The sequence below is a fragment of the Poromitra crassiceps genome, assembly GCF_964638095.1.
Source record: "Poromitra crassiceps genome assembly, chromosome: 18".
In the NCBI taxonomy this organism is placed as follows: domain Eukaryota; kingdom Metazoa; phylum Chordata; class Actinopteri; order Beryciformes; family Melamphaidae; genus Poromitra; species Poromitra crassiceps.
The window spans coordinates 24,681,575-24,704,584 of record NC_139636.1 but is presented as its reverse complement, the minus strand read 5'-3'; the positions used below and the strand labels follow the sequence as shown (position 1 = coordinate 24,704,584).

The following is a 23,010-nucleotide window of genomic DNA, read 5'->3' as shown; positions in this document are numbered from 1 at the left end:
AGCCTTCCTGTAAAAGTGGCAGTGGTTCAGCACTGAATAAAAATCAAATTTCAAATTATGAACTTGTCAATTTGTGAAAAAGATTCTATTTAGGAACACGTGACAGGGTAGAAAATTAACTTTCTTGAAAAAAGGACTTTTTTCCCCCCTTGTGAAATATGTTTCGGGGGCATTTTGGATAATTTCCAGGGCAATTTTATCAAATCTTGGGAAATACTTTAGACCAATCAATGACTCCTATCTAAGCATATTTTATATTTCTAAAAGTTCATAAACAATCACAGTTTAAAATCCTCATTTCCTATTTCAACAACACTAATGTACAGGTAATGTACTTGGCAAAACCTCTTCAAATAACACCCTATCTATGGCAAAAGATAAAAAGCATATATGAACAGTAGACCGACGGCTTTTTTCGGCCCTGGGCAGAGCGGGAGAGGGTCAGCAACTGTTTATAGCTATATAATATTTTATGTTTCTAGTCGTGACTCAGCAGGTGCTTTGCGTATTAAACATGTTCCATGTTCATTAACGTTAATCGTGCTAGTGAATCGCTGCCCTTTCACTGAAATAAATAACGCAAGGAGGGGGAGGGGGTCAGGGTTCGAGTTATGGGGGGCTTGTGGGATTTTGGGCCCCATAGAGTCTGGACCCCCATGGACAAGAACACCTGTGGGGGTCTATTCCCCCCCCCCCCACATAATGCATTTTTCAATGCAAGAATTGGTATTATGTTAAATAGGCTAAATAAGAAACATGTTTTTGGTTGTCCAAAAGAACGAACGACCCTATTATCTTGTTGCGAATGACATGGCTGCATTTCACCACCAAGCCACCACACGTCGCAATAAGGCCTCCTCTTGAGTGCGTGCGTTCTACTACTACATTGTTTCCCAAGCTGTGGTCCACTTTTTTTTAGGTTAGTTTTTGATTTATAAGTGCATTGCAGACAGAGTAAGCAAACAGAGACAGAGTTAAATAAATGTTCATCAATAAGTCCAGCAATTTTGTCTCTCATTTGTCAAATTAAATTGTTCTATTTTATCAGATGCAAATAAGTAAATGATATCATGGCACTATCAGCAGGTGGTGACGTGGAGGTGAGTGAGAAAAGGAACAAATATTGATGGTTAATAGTAAGACTGAATGATGACATCACAACAGTATAATCCTAATGTTAATTTAAAATGAGATATTCCTCTAAATCTGGCTTCAAATTGCCACAGTTTGAGGGGAAAAAATGTATTTATTTTTTGTGGCGACCGATTTGGGGACCCCCATAGCTCTCAGATTATAACTCAAACCCTGGCGGGGGTTGTGCAGGTACGCATGCCTAGCTGGGTATTTTTGAGTCACGCTTTGCAAAGACAGAAATTCAATAACATTAAAATACATAAAGTATTAAACTCTTTATTTTAGGGGACATTTAAAAGCCCCCAACATCCCAATTCCAAGGGCAATTTTAGTTTTTTTAGGGGAATTTTGCCCCGAGCTCCCGCTAGTTTCCTAACTTGCGTGACATTAAAAAAATGTACACACCAGCATTTAACAAAATGTGTACCCCTCCGTCACTAAGCAGGTTTTACTCTGCTTAGGGAGCATCACTGAGTACTGATCAGTCTGTGAGTCATTTGAAACTCTTATTAGTTCTGTAAGCAGTGGCCCTTTTGATGACTAGCATACACCGGCTGCTGCCTTCAGGATGGTGTAGCTGCATGTGGGCGGCACACACAGCCTTGTTGACCTTTGACACCTTTGAGGGAGCAATCTAGCAGCAAGTCCAGTTCACACAGATTGCTGTACTTTTAGTCTGTTCTTCAGCTGTGGCTCAGCTTGAGAAGTCGGTGTGCATGGGTGCAATGTTGTGCTCAAACGCAGCATACTGAGAGTCACCGGTGCTAGCCAGTTTGAGCTGCTGTGCGGCGTGGGACAGCTGGAAAGCAGCATCTGGGTGGGCCGAGTCTGGGAGCATGGTGCACTCTCTCTCCAGCAGGTCAGCCACTGCCTTCAGCAGCTCCCAGAACCCGAAAGCCAAGGCAGCCTTCCGCAGGCGGTTCAGCTCCTGGCAGATTCAAACAGAAAACAGCATTTGAAATTAAACTAGTTCAACAAATGTGTTATTTTTAAATAAACCCCAAGCATAATCCGTTTGCCGTGACGTTTACCTTATAGAATGTTTGAGTCTTATCAGGCAGTTTCCTTGCATTCCTCAGGATCTTCTGCACATCAGTCTGTGGGGTGATAACGTGCATATTAAAGCCACCAAAACAAAAAATGACCCATATCAAAAATGCTTTTATTCAGTGCTCAACTCCTAAAATTACTAAAATAATATCACAAACAATGATAGATCCTAATCACGATTTTCACACAGTTTTGTACCTGCAGTCCACTGGCCTTAATCCACACAGTGACATTCTGGGCATAGCTTGGCTTGATGTGGGGCTGCACAGGGAAAGGACTTTTACTATCATCCTCTCCATAGGGGTTTTCAGTAGCCTCTGAAAGAAGACAAATGTTATGCAAAATCAGAATGATGGCCAAAGCAGGCAAAGGGGAGTGTGTGCAAATGATTAACTATTTGATTATGTACACATACAGAGAGGCCTTTGATCTCGGAATCGGAATGAATAGTTATCTACCTCACATGGGTTAGTGTGTCATCGTCGGTTCCATAAAACAGGACAGTTTCACATTAAAGTCTGCATAACAAATATTAAACTACCGGTATATTAATAAATAAGCATGCTGACTGAGGGTTTATGAACAGTGATGCTTTGAGAGCAGTGGATAAAGTTGCCAAAATGATGACAGTCTCATTTATTGTTAGTTATAGCGGTTCTAGTGTTTAACACTCAGTAGGGGGTTTGTTACAAATATCCAGAGAGCTCACTATTTCTTTGCCCAATACTGCGGCGTAGCACTAGCTCTATTGCAGCGGATTGGGTTTTCTTTTACCCCTCCCGCGGGCAACGTTGCAGATAGAGTAGTAAGGCTGATCCGTAGCGGCTTCTGGGACGTGAGTCGGGGTCTTAATTGGCCTCGGCTGGGTCTACTGGGCGAGGGTGTATGATGTTGACAGACCCGAAACACCTTACGACCCCAGATAACATCACTGATGACACGTCCTAGCGCATGCGGTAGCAGTGTATTTGAGAATGTAGAATCCTGGCTTGCCTCTGGCCAGTGACACTTAGGAAAGACTAGGTGACAACCAAGTATAGTTTGGTGACGAGCTGGAGAGACAGTTGACGGCCGGAGAGACGGCAACCCGGTACGGGATGGGATTAGCACCCCATCTTGGCTCTCTCGTGAGGGAGAAATCCACAAACGCTACGGATTAGCCTTCTGAAAATCTGCGCAAGATCGGCGCGGCCTGGGGTCCTCCAGGCTAGAGCGAGGTGCTCGACGCAGGTAAATGACGTGCAGCGCACAGGCCCTCTTGAGGCGTCCTTGAGGCATCCCTTCAGCCTCTGGATTGCCTTTGTCATGAGGGGGGTCTGGTGAGACGAAGGAGGAGCACGGCCGGGAGAAACCCACAGAGCCTAGATCCTCCATGCACCGAAGGGCCAATACTGCGGCGTAGCACTAGCTCTATTGCAGCGGATTGGGTTTTCTTTTACCCCTCCCGCGGGCAACGTTGCAGATAGAGTAGTAAGGCTGATCCGTAGCGGCTTCTGGGACGTGAGTCGGGGTCTTAATTGGCCTCGGCTGGGTCTACTGGGCGAGGGTGTATGATGTTGACAGACCCGAAACACCTTACGACCCCAGATAACATCACTGATGACACGTCCTAGCGCATGCGGTAGCAGTGTATTTGAGAATGTAGAATCCTGGCTTGCCTCTGGCCAGTGACACTTAGGAAAGACTAGGTGACAACCAAGTATAGTTTGGTGACGAGCTGGAGAGACAGTTGACGGCCGGAGAGACGGCAACCCGGTACGGGATGGGATTAGCACCCCATCTTGGCTCTCTCGTGAGGGAGAAATCCACAAACGCTACGGATTAGCCTTCTGAAAATCTGCGCAAGATCGGCGCGGCCTGGGGTCCTCCAGGCTAGAGCGAGGTGCTCGACGCAGGTAAATGACGTGCAGCGCACAGGCCCTCTTGAGGCGTCCTTGAGGCATCCCTTCAGCCTCTGGATTGCCTTTGTCATGAGGGGGGTCTGGTGAGACGAAGGAGGAGCACGGCCGGGAGAAACCCACAGAGCCTAGATCCTCCATGCACCGAAGGGCCAATACTGCGGCGTAGCACTAGCTCTATTGCAGCGGATTGGGTTTTCTTTTACCCCTCCCGCGGGCAACGTTGCAGATAGAGTAGTAAGGCTGATCCGTAGCGGCTTCTGGGACGTGAGTCGGGGTCTTAATTGGCCTCGGCTGGGTCTACTGGGCGAGGGTGTATGATGTTGACAGACCCGAAACACCTTACGACCCCAGATAACATCACTGATGACACGTCCTAGCGCATGCGGTAGCAGTGTATTTGAGAATGTAGAATCCTGGCTTGCCTCTGGCCAGTGACACTTAGGAAAGACTAGGTGACAACCAAGTATAGTTTGGTGACGAGCTGGAGAGACAGTTGACGGCCGGAGAGACGGCAACCCGGTACGGGATGGGATTAGCACCCCATCTTGGCTCTCTCGTGAGGGAGAAATCCACAAACGCTACGGATTAGCCTTCTGAAAATCTGCGCAAGATCGGCGCGGCCTGGGGTCCTCCAGGCTAGAGCGAGGTGCTCGACGCAGGTAAATGACGTGCAGCGCACAGGCCCTCTTGAGGCGTCCTTGAGGCATCCCTTCAGCCTCTGGATTGCCTTTGTCATGAGGGGGGTCTGGTGAGACGAAGGAGGAGCACGGCCGGGAGAAACCCACAGAGCCTAGATCCTCCATGCACCGAAGGGCCAATACTGCGGCGTAGCACTAGCTCTATTGCAGCGGATTGGGTTTTCTTTTACCCCTCCCGCGGGCAACGTTGCAGATAGAGTAGTAAGGCTGATCCGTAGCGGCTTCTGGGACGTGAGTCGGGGTCTTAATTGGCCTCGGCTGGGTCTACTGGGCGAGGGTGTATGATGTTGACAGACCCGAAACACCTTACGACCCCAGATAACATCACTGATGACACGTCCTAGCGCATGCGGTAGCAGTGTATTTGAGAATGTCTGCAGAACACCTGACACCCTGGCATGCTGCATGCTGAGGTTACCTGAGATTGGGCCCAAATGTGTCACTTTTCCCAGCCAAGGCAGAGGCTCTGGACCAGGCTCAAACAGAGACATCATCAGATTAGATTTCTTCTTGCTGTCTGCTTGCGAGTACAGCATGCCGTACCAGTCTGGCCTGGAAAAAGACACAATAGGTTGAGGTCATTCATTCATGACAAAATACATCAGCTCATTATACGCAAAATATAATATATAATAATAATATATACAATATATTATATAAATGTGTGTAAAGGTCAAAAGCTGTGTAGCATCTCACCCCAGCTGCACCAGTGCCACCATGCCCTCCACTTTCAGACTGCCGTGCAAAAGGACACAGAAGTTTGGACTCTTTCCTGCCATTTGACTGGCTGAGACTTCCTCCTCAAGCTCCTCTGTGGCTCCTGTGCCAACTTCATCCACCTCTGTAACGAAGCACACATCACATGCATCAGAGCACTGACTTATCACATACGCCTGTTTGTAAATGTGACACCATGGCACATTGCTCAGTTGATTTGTATTGTAGTGCCCCTTTTGCCTATCAAAAAAACACCACAACGGTTGCTGATTGATTATGTTTAGGCACGTGCAAAAATGACAAAATGTCCAATGTTTTCAAAAAAAGTGATTTATGTACTTATGTTTTCAATAACAAACAAAATGTAGACACTTCCTCTGTAATAGGTCTAATGGTCTTTGCACACACAGTTCGCTTGATCTTCTTAATCCGTTTTCTTAATCCGTCATCTGAAAACACAGACGGGTACCAGCTCGCAAAAAGCTATTGACTGATGCGAAAAATGCAGAAAATCGAACCTTGTCCGAAAACCTAAATGACTGACATAATTGTCGGACTCGGTGTGTCAATGATGATTGACACAAATGAGGTCGTATTCTTTTTTTTTCGTGCGTCAATTTTGGACGAAAAAACTGACTCTGTGTGCAAAGACTTCAAGTCCAATCATAGACAAATAAACACAGGCAATGTTATTCATTGATTCATTGACGCACATTGACGTCAAAAACATGTTTGCTTCTCTCAAAAATAGCAGCACCTGTGCCAGGGCATGGCTTGATTATATTACCGCTGTGGCTCTGCCCAAATTGACAGCAGCACTGCTCCCCCAAGTGGTGGGAGGATAACCAAAATAAAATAATAACAAAAACGGCCCTTACATGTATAGTGATTTATAGTTTTTCTATAAAACACAGTAAAACTATTCAACACAAACCTTTGTTTACAGCAATGGGCAGTACTAAGTGTCTGGATATGACAGGAGGACTGGAAATGTCACCAATCTCAATGAAGCCCACAATCTCCAAATCTGAAACACACAGTAGAGTGAATATTTAACAAAAAAGTACTAATTTGTTAAACATGCAATGCTTTGGAAGCCAGCTGGCTACCTGTGTTGACTGCTCTGGGCATGGGCTCCACCTCTTCATCCACCACCACAGGCTCTGGGCGAGGGAAGACCTGAACGTCCGCACACTGGTTCCCACAGCGCAGGACAGCATGGAAGGGAGAGTATGCCTGGTCAATCAGCCTCCTGGAGACACAGGCCAGTTTAAAGCAGTGTTTCTCAAAAATAAATCTAAGAACTTGTGTCTTTGCAATAGCCAACAGCACCTAAACTGACTTGGTCTGTTCTCAGGATACTTGGGCTCCTGCATCCATCCATATTGAAATTGTTGGAATGATTTACTTTTTCATTTGATGTCATTAGTACCTCTACATCTATAAGTGACACTTGTCACTTGCTGCCTTAACCATGTTTTATAAATAAATAATATTAAACAGTCTTAACTGGATTTGCCTTTCTTAGGTGTTTTTTTTGCTATTTAATACCTTAACAGAGGTAAAAGCTGCACCTGATTCTAAACCATCTTAGAATAACAAAACTAGAGCATTAGTGTGATCTTCAGTAAAGGCAAAGAGAAGGTACTGGCATACATCTTCAACACAGTCATACCCAAACATGGCCTGTACACTCTTCAGGCACAGCGGCCCCTCCATAGTGAAGATCTGTCCCTCCCCTCCACTGAGATGAAGCAGCTCCTCCAAATTGTCCATGGCATCAGTCGTCTGTAACTGCAGTTACAAAAGAGAAAGGATATCCTTGTTATAGCTAGTCTCAGCTCCCAGACGTTTGGTGAGCTGCGCCACCAAACATCTGGGAATTTCACTGTCAGAAACTGTCTCTTCGAGCCCGGCGAGAACGGCCGGCAGCAGACACGCCTACATTTATTATTAGAATTTTATTTGGTAGCGGCAATGCAATGTTTCATAGTTCCAATATAGAGCAAGACACCGATGTGCTGCAAAGAGAGTTTATACCTGTTGTTTATTTTACAATAATGTTTCCTACCCGGAAGTGGTCCACTTGCTACTGTGAGTCATCAGCAGGCTCTGTAACGTTAGCCTGGGGAGTCAGGCTTATCGCTGGGGGAAAGACCTCTAGCCGCCGGGGCCGGATGAAACACGTCCTATTAACAGGTTATGTTTGTTTCTAAGTAATTAATATGTTTCTGCGCAAACGCGGCGATGTTTTGCGAGACACCGGTTCTGCATGAGCGTCACTGCCCCCAGAAAGCAGGCCCGCCCACAACACTCATGATTGGTTCTCCAATGCAAGGCTTCCAACAGCGCCATCTAACATTATGCAAAGATTTAAATAGTAATAAAAAAAATCACTACAAGAGTGAAGGTAGCAGCACTCCAAAAATTAAGATGCAAGACTTCAGATTTCCATTTTCTTCTTCAAAGAAAATGGAAATCTGAAGTCTTGCATCTTAATTTTTGGAGTGCTGCTACCTTCACTCTTGTAGTGATTTTTTTGATACTAATTTCAGTAGCTGAGCACCCACAGCCAAGGAGGCAATCTGAGGAAGCGCACCTGCTCTACATCTCAATTTAAATAGTAATATTCTCAGTCTTACCGTAGTGAAACGGATTAAGACTGAGGGCTGAGTCTATGTTATAGCCAACATATTTTAACTACTGCAATGACTCGATCACAAGAGGCTGCAATTTCAAATCCAATGAAAGAGTGAGTCCACTGACCTACAACAAGTTACAGTGCACATTAGAGAAAATCATTTATTATAATAAAACAATAACCCAACGCTGCCAGATGGTTTGTTTTCACATAACCATCTTGGAACGAGTCGCTCGGGAAACTCCGTCGAGTCTATCCCGGGCTCGCTCTCACTGGCTGGCAGCTACGGGTGGGACGTTGATTGGTCGATACAAACCAATAGATTGGAGTGTGGCAAGATGGATTTGTTGTGTGATCGTAATCTCATGATCTCGCACAAATCCAGCTGCCTCGCAAGGTTAATAAAACAAGGCCACTTTGGGAAATATTGTTCTTGATTAATGCAATTTGTTAGGATGTACACTATGTAGCATTTAACATTGCAATAATTAAATCACACTCTTGACATATATGTGTTTTGGATATGATCCTAGAAGAAGCCATCGCATTAGATCCCAGCCACTTCTTGTCACCTGCTTTGTGGTCAAGACACCGACAGGCGCCAGTGATACTTCCGGCTTGGTCAGACGTTCCTACAGACACAATTGGCCATGTCTGCGGGTGAGAAGCCGGTGGGTATGAGTCCAGGTCGTGTGGGTGTAGAGTTGGTTTGCACCCTGTTTCGTGGTCCGGTTTGTGAAAAAAACATGTTTAGCATGTTGTATAACCAGATTGCTCAACCACAGTTTGTCGTCAACATGTTTTTGGGGAAATATGGTAGTTCATCAAATTGATGTTCCATAAGATTGGGAAATAACACTGAAGGCCAAAAATTATGTTTGGAGGATCATCTCCGGAGACTCCGATCATCTCAGAGACTGTGTCTCTGAGCATTGAGCAATATTCTGTTGAATGGTTTTGTCCTGAAGCAGTAGAGCCAGGTCACGATGACACGATGAGCTAAGTGACATTCTTGCCAGGAAAATGTGCTTTGACTGACCAAGAGTGTATAAAACAGGGCTTCACTAAGACACTGTTGGGGCTTTTACACACATGCGTCGCCTTCTGTGAGAGCATCCTTCTGCTTCCTTGGTTCCTCCAAGGTTCAGACTCAAGATGTAGTACCGGTAGATATAAATGAAATGCAGCAACATCTTGAAGCTGTTCAAGATAACCTGATCTGGTGGGAGATTTGGAAGCGATAAGACAAAGCAAAAACTGGGTGATTTAGTACCTCCTCTGGATTGGCTACACACAAGATGAACAGTTTGGCTGGAAAAGGGAAAGGGAGAGGGAATTTCTTGTCATCCGCACGATGCTTCAGGGTGTTGAGGGAATGACGCAGGGAACCCTTCCCAATACCAAGAGACCCATCTGTCACCAGCACCACCTGTAGGACAAAATGATTAACTACATAAATACAACACAATACCTTACACATACAGTAAATGCGCAAACCTATTGTTGGAGAAAAATATAAGTTCCATGCCATTTCCTAATCAATAAGCTATATTTGCATACACATAATTATGCTACAGTGAGTTACAATGACATGACATCTCACACATTATGACATGACATCTGACACATAACTAGCTTATCAAGCAGGAGATTTCTCCCCTTTGCTCTGGCCTTCAGAAACTCAGCATGACAATGGCCATGAGACAGGAACACTTGCAGATACAGACAGGCAGCCCTGTAGGCTCCAATTCAAGTCATCACCCCTCCTCTCTGCCTTCCCTCTTCCTTTGCCTATAAAGCATATCTCAAATTGTGACATCGCCGCTGAATATTTGACTCTGTATAACGTATCAGAATGTGTACATTGAGATTCAGCCCTCTGACAATACATATTGCCAGAGAATGTATGGGTTATTAAATATATTTCTATAAGACATCTTCCTGGACTCCTGGCTTCAAGTTCATTTGGTCTATGTACCGGTATGTATCTATCTCTGTGACTCGGTTTCATTTTTCTCAGACACTGTTAGCCTGACAGCATCCATATTTGGCACGGGTACCTGCAGGGGTCCCGAGCAGACAGTGACAGGGCCGGATTTTTCAATTAGGGCCGACTAAATGGGCAAAAATGGCTAATTAGTGGCCAAAATGAGTGAACACAGGTTCAGCTCCATGGAGAGCTCCATACGTTAGCTACTGATGGAGGACACCTAACCTAAGTGGAGTTGTAATGAGCCCTGGAAGTGGACTCCGAGACATTACACTATAGAGACAGCTCAACTTCCAGTCACTTCCTATATCTGTGTCACGTGGGTTTCGCCACTGCTACTCTTCCGATCCCCTACTGCCATTGACAGCAATTGAATTTAGGAGACTGGAAGAGTATACCATTTTATACTATTGGAATGCGCCATCTCCATAGTCCATTCATTCATCCATTTCCGGTGGGCTAAGAAAGCACTCTGGGAGAGAGAGGATAGGCTGCATGCCAATTCTGTAAGTGATGCCTGACTAAACGTCCAGTGATTGCGTGCTCCAACGGGTATCAGAAATAGTGTTGACCAATAATAACCACATTACACCTGCAATGGCATTATTTAAAGCCGAAGGACTTGACAAACAAACCTGACAGGGACAGGAGCTGCCCCACTCCTGCTGCACTATGTTGCTAACTCCATTAAGAGCTGATTCAACACAGGTTTTGTCATAGTCCTCCAGGTTGCTTAGAGCCTCCTGCACAGGAAAAGGAAGAAACACAATTTAAACAAGCAATCCACAACTCGCCTCTGAGCTCAGCCTCTGACAGACCAGAGAGGGAAACACGGTTCACTTCACTGTCAACAATGACAAGTCCAAAGTGAAGAATATGAGCATCATATCAGGCATGTTGTACCTGTAATGTGTTGTAGTCTCTGGTGAAAGGCACCAAGAGCTCCCAGAGTGAGGAAAAGGCCACCAGGGATGTGAACTCTAAGCGGTAGTTTGCAGCCATGTGTTCAAACAACATAGTGAGTCCGTGAACAGCCAAGTTCTTCCTCTGGAACTCCTCGCTGCCGTCCAGAGACACTGGTCGTGTCATGGACAGAGACACGTCCATTAACACCACGGTAGGCATGGCTTGCTCTGACAGTTACTTTAAACCACACTGGACTTAGATGGACCTCCAATGTACTCCCACTGAATAAGACAAACAAAATAACACATGGGATTACTGTAAGTGTGTCGGTCCATGATGGATCTGGGGATGGGACATGTTAAGAGTCCCTGGACCCTGGATGACAATGTTAAAAATATTATATTTTAACGTTAGCTAGCGTTAAGTGACTTAGTTACGTTGTTATAACGTTAGCTCGGTTAATGTTATATCCCCAACACAAAGAAACGACGACAGATCTGCAGATGTAAGGGCTACATCAAAGTTTATGACAACACACACCACTGAAAACTAATGGCAAAGCACTAAGCTACTAACTGCTAGCCAGCCCGGGCTAACTAAATTTAGCATGATGCAACTTTAAAAAGCCCCGACTGATTAACATGTTCGATACTATTGAATGAATGCAAGTAAAGCGCACTCAACACAAGTTAAACTGCAACTAATTAAATGCTCAGTATGAAAAGAAACCATACGTGTTTCATCCAGGATTTGTGTTGTGCACCACTACTTCCGTCCGGGCGAGAACACTGTTCTCTGGATTAATTAGTTCCTAGTTGACAGTCCCCGAGGAAAAAAGTGATAGAACATCAGTGAGAGATGTCGTGAATGTTACAATTTAAATATACCTATGCACATTGTAAAATTTAAACTATAGTTCGGATGTAGGGAGATATTAGACCTTGAATGTACCCTTCCAATTCAACATTTTATGTAATCGTTGTTTCATTATCAACACATTATTCTTTTCAAGTAATGGCTACATGTAACCTTAGCATTTAAGACAAGGCGGCACCACTTTTATTTAGCAGTAAATGAAATATTACTCGGCTAGGCTCAAGATAAAGTGAGAGTGAGACAACAATGAGCATAATCCTCTTATAAGACTTCAGGTATTAGGTATTATGCTGATCCATGGTGAAGACTTGTCCTGCGTCCTACATAAGCCTCTGGCCATTGGCAACAGTTTGCACGTTTGTGAGTACCCAGCTGTGGGAATCTATATTGGACATTTTTGCATCCCTGATAACCTAGTTCAGTCTAAGGTAAGCCTGTGTCTGTGACATGTACTTTTTTGTTGTTGTTGTTGTTGTTGAAATTCACTGTTTTGTTTGTTCTCTTTGACACAATATCCACACATGTAGTTTTATACTCATTTGTTTTATTATGAGGTTGTTGTTTCTCTGTGCCTTTTGTTGAATAGTTGGACGCTTTAAGGTGTTTTAGGTCTTTTTCTGTCACTCAGGTTAATTCTGTTTCCTAGGAAACCACATCAGCCTCAGCAGTAACAGGAATTTTCAATTTTCTGGGCTTTTAAACCAAGCTATGACAGACAATGTTTGTCTCAAAAGCATTATCCGAGTAACGTTCTTGCTCATCCATTACCGGTATGCCACCTGCTGCTGGCATGTCACTGTTTTATTTCTTTTACAACAGGCTGGGCTTTCCCATGACATGACATGAATCTCACCGCTGGAGTCTTGAAGACTGTCACCCCATGGTCTTCTGGGGAGAAAACTGGACTTGCCCTTTGACCCCTGCCCATTTATGCAGCCTGATTCTCCATAGCCAATACGGCTGTTGCTTTTGGGGGCGGGGGAAATGTATTGCACACGAAGGAAGCGCCTGCAGCTGAGTCGTGTTTTGTTTCTTCTCTCTGGGGTTTTCCTGTGTACTGTCTACCAGCTAACCATCAGTGCCCGAGTGTCCAAGCCTTTGTCAGTGCAGATCAGAGGTGCTCAGATCGGAGAGGACCCAGCAGAGGGGTCCACATGGGGCGTGGAGGAGGCAGCGGTGGAGACTCGGGGCCTGGAGGAACCCATCACTGCGACGCACGAGTTAGAGCTCACAGATCAAACCACGCCACGGCCGCACACCCGCGCGGTCACAACTTTAGATTTTAAAACATCCCCCACCACCACTGAACCCCCGCTGTCACCAGCTACAAACCGGACTATTGTGCACTGCATCTATGTGGCCCCCGAGCCCCCACAGGAGCCCCCCACCCCACCTCCGCTCCGTCCAGTACAAAACACCACTCCCGACTTCCCTGGTGAAGCTCCTCAGATGAAGGGTGATTACCCCCGGGATATCTTCTCCGTCGAAGACCGTAGAAGAGGCTGGGTGATGCTTCACATTTTTGGGATGATGTACATGTTCGTGTCACTCGCGATTGTGTGTGATGAGTTCTTTGTTCCGGCCCTGGCGGTCATCACAGACAAGTTGGCTATATCTGACGATGTAGCCGGGGCCACCTTCATGGCCGCTGGAGGCTCTGCGCCTGAGCTCTGCACCTCCTTGATTGGAGTTTTTATTGCTCACAGCAATGTTGGTATCGGCACCATAGTGGGCTCGGCAGTTTTCAACATCTTGTTTGTGATTGGGATGTGCGCTTTGCTTTCTCGGGAGGTGCTCCATCTAACCTGGTGGCCCCTTTTCAGAGACGTGTCCTTCTACATCGTTGACCTCATCTTACTCATCGTCTTCTTCTTGGACAACGTCATCATGTGGTGGGAGAGCATCACACTGGTGGCCGGATACACTCTGTATGTGATCTTCATGAAGTTCAATGTGCAACTAGAGCGGGCCTTCAAGAGCCTACTCCACAATCACAAGAACATTGTCAAAATTATTGCTGTGGAGGAACCTGAAAAGGTATGTCCTATTCCCTATGAGTAAACATGGCCCCCATCTGGAGTCAAAATGAGAATTCAAAGCTTTTCACTGTAGGCCTACTCAATGGTATAAAGACTGGCATAAAGATTAGTAGATTTTTTTTTCAATACAGGTGCGGAACAAGCCAAGTCACCTAAAGATACATACAGTATACTTAGCATACAAACATGTTATAGCATCACCCTTCAGTTGAGAAAACACTCTTAAAGGTTCTAACAGCAACACCTGCAGTGATTTGAGGTATAACTCTTGATGAGTTCAAAGAAGCAGAATCTGTGATACTTTACAAATCATCCACAGCTTTTCTTCTGTTGAGACAACCAAGCTCATGTTAACATGAGTCACATGTTCAGTTCAGTTATGTTTATAGCCCCTTATCACAAGCATGTCTCAAAGGGCTTTACATAGCAGCATCCCAGCCATAGCCTACATCCCCTATCTACACACAACATACAACATACATACATGATATATGTTTTACTAGATTGCATTACAATACTACCCAAACACAGCATACCTTTGGACTGTAAGAGGAAACCCACGCAGACACGGGGAGAACATGCAAATTGCACACAGAAAGGACGGGGGTGGAGATTCGAACCCACGACCTTCTTGCTGTGAGGGACAGTTCTAAACACTGAGACACCGTGCCACCATTTAATATGGGCTGACATGTAACAAAGGCACACAGTATGCCACTCCATATGCCATGCAGATGTGTATTCAAGAAAACATCTGTTCACTCATTGATCATTTTGTGTCATTCCTTCATGCTCAGCACAAACCCAAAGCAGTGTGTTTTTTTTTTAAATGAGGCAGGATGTCATGTTACTAATCCGACATGTCTGCTCCCACCTGTGGGGTAAGGTTTATGTGCAAATCATGGCAAAAGAGTGGAGTGATGCTTGCCTAGGCCTTGGAGAACCAAAGCTGATCATTCACAACACACTCTAACCTTTGAGGCGTGACAGCGCTGTACTAACTGTACTAGTATCAACATATAGCGTGTTTGACCCTAAGTGTGATTGAGGCTTAATTTATACAAAGTAAGTAAACCTATTCATGCATGCTCAGGGTTTTTTCTTGAGCTGGATATACTGCTGGAGCGGTTCCCAAGGGGTAAATTTGAGATTATTTCTTCCAGTGTAAATACCATTGCACATCATACAATCGCATTATAGTCTTCTTGTTTCTTTTTAATAGGGGTGAATGATAGTTTTCACCAGATTCTAACACAATAAAGGGCCGACACACAATACAAAAGAAACCCTAAGAGTATATGTCACAGTGATGCATAAGCCCAGAGACTACACTGCACCAAAATGAAAGTACATTGTTCTGTCTTTACCACTGAATAATTATCACCGGAAATACATGTTGCACACAGGCAAATGAGGAAGGTGAAGACAATCATGTCCCCGCAACTCCAGACGACAAGAATCAGTTAAAGGTAAAAGTCAAACAATCAATCAACAAAAAGATATACAAACATACACCCTGACACTGGACATTGTCACATTGACACTGACCATTGTCACATTGTCAATTTTTGTCTATTTATGTATATGTATATATATATTTTACATCATTATTTACCTTTCTCCAGTCTTATTCCCCTGTAAAGTTATGTTAAACAGTCTCCTTCAGGAAAAGGCCTGCCACATGTTCCTGCAGTTGTAAAGGAAAATACACGAGAGCCACATTTCCCAGAGTGATTTGTCCCTGTTTGTTATTGGATCCACTCTTTCCCCAGGTGAAGCCGTCTCTTCAGCGAGGGAGGAGTTCAACCTCTCTACACAACAGCACCATGAGGAACACCATCTACCAGCTCATGATCCACACATTAGACCCTCTCGGAGGGCGTGAGTGCATTTTGACCTTTTTCATTTTCTGTGTGCCATGAAAACTCCTGTAATAGCGAGTGAACACTTCCCTCTCTTGGTCAAAGGGATTAGCAAAGTGTTCCAAATGAAGGCAGCACTAAATCCAGATTGATACTAAGCAGATAAATACCTACCTGGCTCTATGAGGAGGGATCCATTTATACACTTGAAAATGAAAATGTTCCTGGGATACAATGAACTGTGGCTATGCTTTTTAAGTAAACACAAAGCACAATTTTAAAAAAATCGTTTTCTATTGTGTCACAGCTTAGAAATGTTTTCGTTCTCTTGGATCAGTTAGCCCACAACGATGAAGTAACCCAATCTGTTTATAATGAAGCAGGGCTAGCCAGCTGAATAATGTGGTGCTGGACTGGAGCTAGTGTTTTCTCAGAGTGTTTGTCCAACAGAAGATGTTTAGGGAGGTCGGCGTTATGGCGTATTCTTTTATGATTAATTTACTGGGTCATGCTACAGAGAAATGTTCGCTTTTGCTCTTTTCTTTTTTTCTGATTTTCTCCCCAATTATATTTGGCCAATTTCCCCCCTGCTGCCCCGGTCGCTGCTTGCTCCACACCCTCTGCCAATCTGTGGAGAACTGTAGACTAGCACCGTGCTTCCTCCGACACATGCGCAGTTGCCAGCCGCTTCTTTTCACCTGACAGTGGGGAGCTTCACCGGCAGAACGTAGCACACTTTTGCTCTTTTCTGGCGGTTTCCAGCAGTACACTGCCTGGCCTTGTGTGTCTCTCTGTCTCTGGCCCTGTGACCCTGGGGCCTGCTTTGCGTGACTGTCAGCCCCCCTAGGCAGCAAAATACTCCAGTACTCTCCAGCACAATAATCAGCTTTTGATTGAGCCTATAGAAATCTGGATCACAGCCAGCGGCCCCGCTTTCAACCGGTTTCAACCCACTCCCTTTATCTCAGAATGGAAATCATTCCTTCAAGGCAGCCCATGGAGGCCGCAGGTCATATGGGCCACAATGATAAACATCTGTGACTTGGCTTTTACAATAATGATTGACTGTCAAATTAAAAGACACAAGGTTTATATCATTGTAGTACATAATGACATTACTCTCTGATACGATGAGGACGGTGAAAAGACAATTTGAATGTGATATCAGGAGGTGCACTGATCTTGCTAAATGTCTGTCTGAGTCTTCCCAATGTGTTTGTGTTATCCACATCTGCCGCTGCTGTAACTTAGTGCTTCTTTGAGATAGATGTCGTTCATCTGAGACATAGGAATCAATTGTTGTTTTATAAATTGTTTTGAAAAATGGTTTCCAAGGTATCAAAGTATCAAATTCATTTTCCCAAAAAGGAACAGACTGCATGTGGAAACGCATTTCTGAGACCTAGTAGTAGGTGCACAGATTTACTGTCTGCATCTAAACTTTTCAAATTTACGTTTCTGCCTCATTTGCTTAGATATTATTTTATTCTTCGTTCTCCTCATCACTGTAGAAGTATTGCAGTCACATCAGGGTGGGAATTTCGTCATTTTAGATGCAAGGCCATCTAGCCTTCGTTGTCGCAAAAAAAAATGTAGGGCACAAGGCCATATGCCAGGGGACAAAGGCAATTCCTCTATTGACATCGTGAAGAGTGATTTTTCTGAAATGTGTGTTAAATGAGCCAATGACACATCCTTTGCATAGGCTACATGATTAAACTGAGACCACTGACACTTTTAAAGCAACTGACAGGAGCAGGCTGGTAGCAGGGCACTGCCAAGGTGGCCTTAGGGATCTCAGAGCATCATGGCCTGAGGGAGGGGCAACGGAGGCCAAGGCCACCCTGAGTCACCTGATCAAGTAATTGAATGGATGACATAATTTCTGTCTTATTTTTGCTTGCTTGTGTGTGTGCAGAGAAATTCAAGGAGAAGGCTGAGACTCTGAACAGTGTGGCCAGTGGGAAACAATGTTCATCAGCCATCACATCCAACCCAGGCCCCTGTCAAAAAGACACACCTCTGGGTATGAAAAAAAATATTCTCTCATTTTTTACTAATGCCACAGACATGCGAACCAAACTGTATATACATTGTGGTGAATATTAAAAATGGCAGGTGGTGCAGGAGCCCTTGCTGCCAGTAGTCTACACTGTTGTCCACATTGCACTGCTCCACTCTGCCTGGGCTGCAGAGCAAAGTCTCACAATGTAGAAGTCAAAATACTGGTGTAAAAAAAAGTAAGGAGTAGTCAATTTAAAATGTATTCATTGTGAAAGTTACTGAGTTACGTCTTAGAAAAGATAGCATTGTTGGAGAGTGATATTTTCCATGCAATTCTAAAAGCTAGATGACTTCTCACTGTGAATGGCTCCACAATTGGCTAATTTAGGATTGTACAGTTTCTGCTACTTATGAAGGGCCACGGAATCTGTACTCTGTAATGGATGTAATTTAAATTAATTAATTTAAAATAGCCAAGTATATACAGTAGCTGCCTACCGGTGCATACAACACTTCAGTAAAACTTCTTAAATTATATTAAAAAAAAGAGAGACACGTTGAAAAACTACTCAAAATGTGCAAAAAAGGCTACACTATTACAGTAATGTGAGTAAATGTCATTTGTTACTTCCACCCTTGAAATGAACATGGGAATTCTGGCAGATACTTGACTGGATAAGACATGGGGGATATAGGCCACACACAATTTCCTGATTTTCTTTCCAGATGAGAACAAACCTGAGCAGCCCAAAGAGCCGGATCCCTCCCCAGTGATGGAAACAGAGAAGAAGGAAGAGCCAGAGGACAAGAAGGTACTCGGCAGCTACAGTGTCCTGATGGCTCTCAAAAAGCGCAGAAGTGAATCTATGATACCTGTCTATGTAAGACTCAGCCTAGTTATACTGTACAACTGTATGCAAACAACAAATGTGTGGCAGCACTAAAATCGGTAAAACATTATTTGAATAGTCCACCTACAGAGAGTCTACACTATTTGTAACATTTCAACAGCTTATTAGTTGACACTTTTGTCTATAAATGTTCAACAGATTCTGTTTGGTTCCCATTCCACACACCTGAGTCTCATCAACTGGCGCTACTAAATTATTCTGAGAATATGTTCATGAATTGTCACATATACTCTGTACTGTAGATATGTTAAACCCTCATACACCCTTAGAACATTTATGGTCTAATAGGTTTGATCGTATTACATTTTTGTCCCTGTGTAAAAAAAATACTTGTAAATTCATAATAATAATATTGGGGTAAGAGACACACACACACTGTTTGACATAAATGTACTAATTACCTGCCTAAGCGTGAGTTCGACTTTTAAGAAACATCTACACACAAAAGCGAAACAGTTGAATTGTTGAATGTCAACTAACAAGCTGTTGAAATGTTACAAATACTCTGTAGACCAGGAATACTCAACTTGCTTTGCCCGGGATCCACGTTTGCAAAATGACAGGCGGTCAGGGACCAGTTAATAAACAAACCTTAATCATATACATTTTTCTGTAGCGGATTGTAGGTATTTGGGGTGTCAGACGGAGTTTAATAATTTTGTGCACACAGGATAGGATAAGTTAACTTACCGGTAGTTAGTACATAGTACCTGGGTGGCGTGCAGCTGGACCTCAGTCTTTATAGTTTTCATTGTGAATTAGAAAATGGCCAGGGGGCCACTTGGCACCCTATCGCGGGCCGCATCTGGCCCTCGGGCCGCAAGTTGAGTATCACTGCTGTAGACTCTGTAGGCGGACTATCCAAATAATGTGTTACCATTGAACCTCCTGTCGTCATCTGTTCATCTTCTATTTCTGTTTTGCTTCTCAAAATGCCTGTTGCTAGGAGGACTGTCCAGCAGGAGATGCGGGGGCAGGAGGCTCAGGAGATGACGATGGCAGCGATGACGATGACAGCGACGAGGACAGTGACGAGGACAGTGAAGATGATGATGATGATGATGAGGAAGAGGAGGAGGAGGAGGAGAAGGTGGCGAAGGAAGCAGAGGAAGAAGAGCAAGAAGAAAACGACGAGCCTCTGTCTTTAGATTGGCCCGACACGCGACGTAAGCAGGCCACCTACCTCTTCCTGCTCCCCATAGTCTTCCCTCTGTGGCTCACAGTTCCAGATGTTCGCAACCCCGTAAGTCCCAGAATCTGAGAAGTGAACCGGTATCTCACATGTCTCATTCTCAACACTGTGGTTAAGACACTGCTTTGGTGGTTTTACCATGCTCTTTTGTCACCTGCAGACCTCCAGAAAATTCTTTGTGATGACTTTCCTGGGCTCTATTCTGTGGATTGCTGTCTTCTCCTACCTCATGGTGTGGTGGGCCCATCAGGTTGGTGCCCGTGTGTGTTTAGTGAAACAGAGAGATGAGATCTGATATTGAGAGGCAATGTATGAAATGCTCCCCACAGAGTTCTGCTGTGTTTTCCTCTGAAGCCTCCCCAAAGATTGCTATAAGCATAGCATTTATGTGCACTCTGAGTGCACATATAGGGCTCACAGGTGTCACAATATGCTGCTTGCATTCAGTTGAAACTCTCCCTGGATGTGCATTGAGGTCAGGTTGAGAGTGTGCATTGAATCATTATATGCCAAGGACCACACCATCAATCAAATGCAAATGAGGATATTTATTTAAGACATATGAGTGATGAAGAGGAGACTGCGTTGAATGGAAGATGGGGAAGGGTTTCTCTGACGGAGCCGCCCTTGCCCCCGGGCATGGCAGCAGACCCCCAGGGGCCCCCGTAGTAGAGAGGAGTAGAGGGCGAGCAAGAGAAAGGGGCGGGACGGTGGGGCACGTAAACGAGAATCATCAGGTATGCTGGGCATGGAAAGGACAGGAAGGGGAGTGGTTGAGGTGTGGTCCTGCTCCTGAACCTCAGCTAATATAGCTCTAAAACTCTGTGTAGCTTAGCATTCTCTCTCTCTAACACTAGTTTCCCCTCCTAGGTGGGCGAGACCATCGGCATCTCGGAGGAGATCATGGGCCTGACCATCCTGGCTGCAGGAACCTCCATCCCTGACCTCATTACCAGTGTGATTGTAGCGCGCAAAGGCCAGGGGGACATGGCTGTCTCCAGCTCTGTGGGCAGTAACATCTTTGACATCACTGTGGGGTGAGCTCCTTTAGCATCGCATGTCACGTCTGGGGATGGGACGAAACGTCGAAATTCAATCAATCGCAATTAGTTATATTCAACTCTGCTGTAGTAATCACAAATGAGACGGCTTGTCCAATGCCCATCACAATTTCATAACATCTCCATCAAAATGATATTATTTACACTTTGTAATGACATTTTTAAATTGTTGTTGCCATTCTAGCTGGCCAATGCCATTACTAGAAAGATTTATGACTCATAAATTAACCAATCGACTAAACCTACTAAAATCTACTAAACCAAATAATTCTGCACAGTCAGAGTTTGATGTCACTGAACCTTTATTTATTACATGTGGTTGTATTGAATTGTGAGCCCTACATCATGTTTTGAATAATATTGTGAGATACACATATTGCCCTATGCCAAGTCACTGCTGAAAGAAACAACACTGATGCTCCCTGTGTCTCCCTCTCTGCCTCTCATTCTGTCCTTTCCTTTCAAAAGTCTCCCAGTCCCCTGGCTCCTGTACTCGCTCTCACATGGCCTGGCTCCGGTGCAGGTCAGCAGCAATGGGCTCTTCTGTGCCATCGTGCTGCTCTTCCTCATGCTCCTCTTCGTCATCATCTCCATTGCCATCAACAAGTGGAAGATGAACAAGCTGCTGGGTGCCACTATGTTTCTGCTTTACGTCGTCTTCCTGGTGCTTAGCGTGATGCTTGAGGATCGCATCATCCTCTGCCCCATTTCCATCTGAAAGTGTGAACGCGTGAGCCTTCGCTTGCACCAGGTGTTATCTCCACACTTGTGCATCTGCAGCTACTCTGTTAAGCAGCATGCATGTGGATATTGTGGGAACGTCTCCGGCTGTCTGTAGAAACCGTGCAGAAAGCTACAGTAGTTGCTGACAGTGACGTTGTTTTGCCAGCAGAAATACACACTGCAACTTTTCCTAGAACTGGTTACATACTCACTGTTAGTAACAATGTGAGCTTTTAATGGACATTTGCATTACTGAAGGAAATCAGTCTAATATAGACAATAATGTAGATGTAATTATAGAACAGTATTAAATGAATGAATATATATATGAGGGGATAACATTTTTCTGGTTGGTATACAAAATAGGGTAGTTTCTAATTGTGAATTTTATATAATATATAATATACACTTTCTCCAACTGAATTATTTTTTTAAACATTCAACTTATCAAACTGATCAATGTTTGATTTTACTGTGCGATAAAGCACGCCAGTTTCTTTTTTTAAATAGGCACTCAGTTTGGAAAAATGAATCTCTATGACACCCATAGAATAAGTGTGTTTATTCAGAATCGAAAACAAATCATAGATCCAGTCTGAAAGAACATTCATTTATTTTATGTAAAAACCATACAAATTAGTATCTGCATTACAAAGGACAAATAATACTTCAAAACATTGTTTAAATTGACCAACAGTGTAAACAACATTTAGACATCAAATTATGTTTTGGTCATCATCAGTGTTCTGCTGTCATGGTTAACTTACAAAGTGGTGGTACATGTACATGCTGTGAGTCAAGTGTTTATTCCAAGCACACAGCATCTTATACATCATAGGTTCTTGTAGTGGAAGTCCAGTAATAAACTATAGAGCTGCATGCATTGCACAAACAGACTTGAATGCAGGCAGGTTTCTGTCAGTTAACGATATAAGACAATATTAACATTGTGAATCATCTGACTTAATTCCACTTATTTTTGGAAATGGAATTGGATTTAGGCAGGTCAAAGCTGCTGTTTAAAGTATCCTTTATGCTTAGTGCAAAAACCCTGTCTTCACTGTTTTATGAGCATCAGTTTTATAATGCGTTGTGTGGTTAAAATGTCCACTGTTTTTGAAATGGGTCTGTGGATTTAACTGGAATCTACACTGTACAATGAAAGACCATGAGAAAATATACAAAATACCTGAATCAAATACTCTGTACATCTTTATATCTCCATTATTGTGTAAATAAACTAACTTCTTTATGAAAATATTGTTGATTAAACCAATAGTATTAAAAAAAATATTTGTCTACCAT

General features: G+C 44.0%; 2 protein-coding genes across 2 annotated transcripts; one reads left to right on the top strand and one right to left on the bottom strand.

Moving 5' to 3' along the window:
* Positions 1-1,394: 1,394 nt before the first annotated feature.
* Positions 1,395-11,811, bottom strand: ints14 (integrator complex subunit 14). Its single transcript, XM_083654630.1, has 12 exons — positions 11,772-11,811; positions 11,035-11,318; positions 10,767-10,874; positions 9,415-9,570; positions 7,176-7,294; positions 6,610-6,752; positions 6,435-6,527; positions 5,480-5,624; positions 5,202-5,335; positions 2,383-2,501; positions 2,166-2,231; positions 1,395-2,062 (listed from the first exon to the last, which is right to left on the bottom strand). Exons 2-12 carry the CDS (start codon positions 11,254-11,256, stop codon positions 1,829-1,831), a joined length of 1,539 nt encoding a protein of 512 aa, XP_083510756.1. The 5' UTR covers positions 11,257-11,318; positions 11,772-11,811; the 3' UTR covers positions 1,395-1,828.
* Positions 11,812-12,897: 1,086 nt separating this feature from the next.
* Positions 12,898-21,700, top strand: slc24a1 (solute carrier family 24 member 1; the record flags this gene model as incomplete). The annotated part of the gene is made up of 8 exons (XM_083655024.1): positions 12,898-13,950; positions 15,362-15,421; positions 15,725-15,833; positions 18,545-18,630; positions 19,676-19,972; positions 20,082-20,171; positions 20,792-20,958; positions 21,451-21,700. The coding sequence occupies 8 exons, from the start codon at positions 12,898-12,900 to the stop codon at positions 21,698-21,700; spliced, it is 2,112 nt and encodes a 703-aa protein (XP_083511150.1).
* Between the last annotated feature and the right edge of the window lie 1,310 nt (positions 21,701-23,010).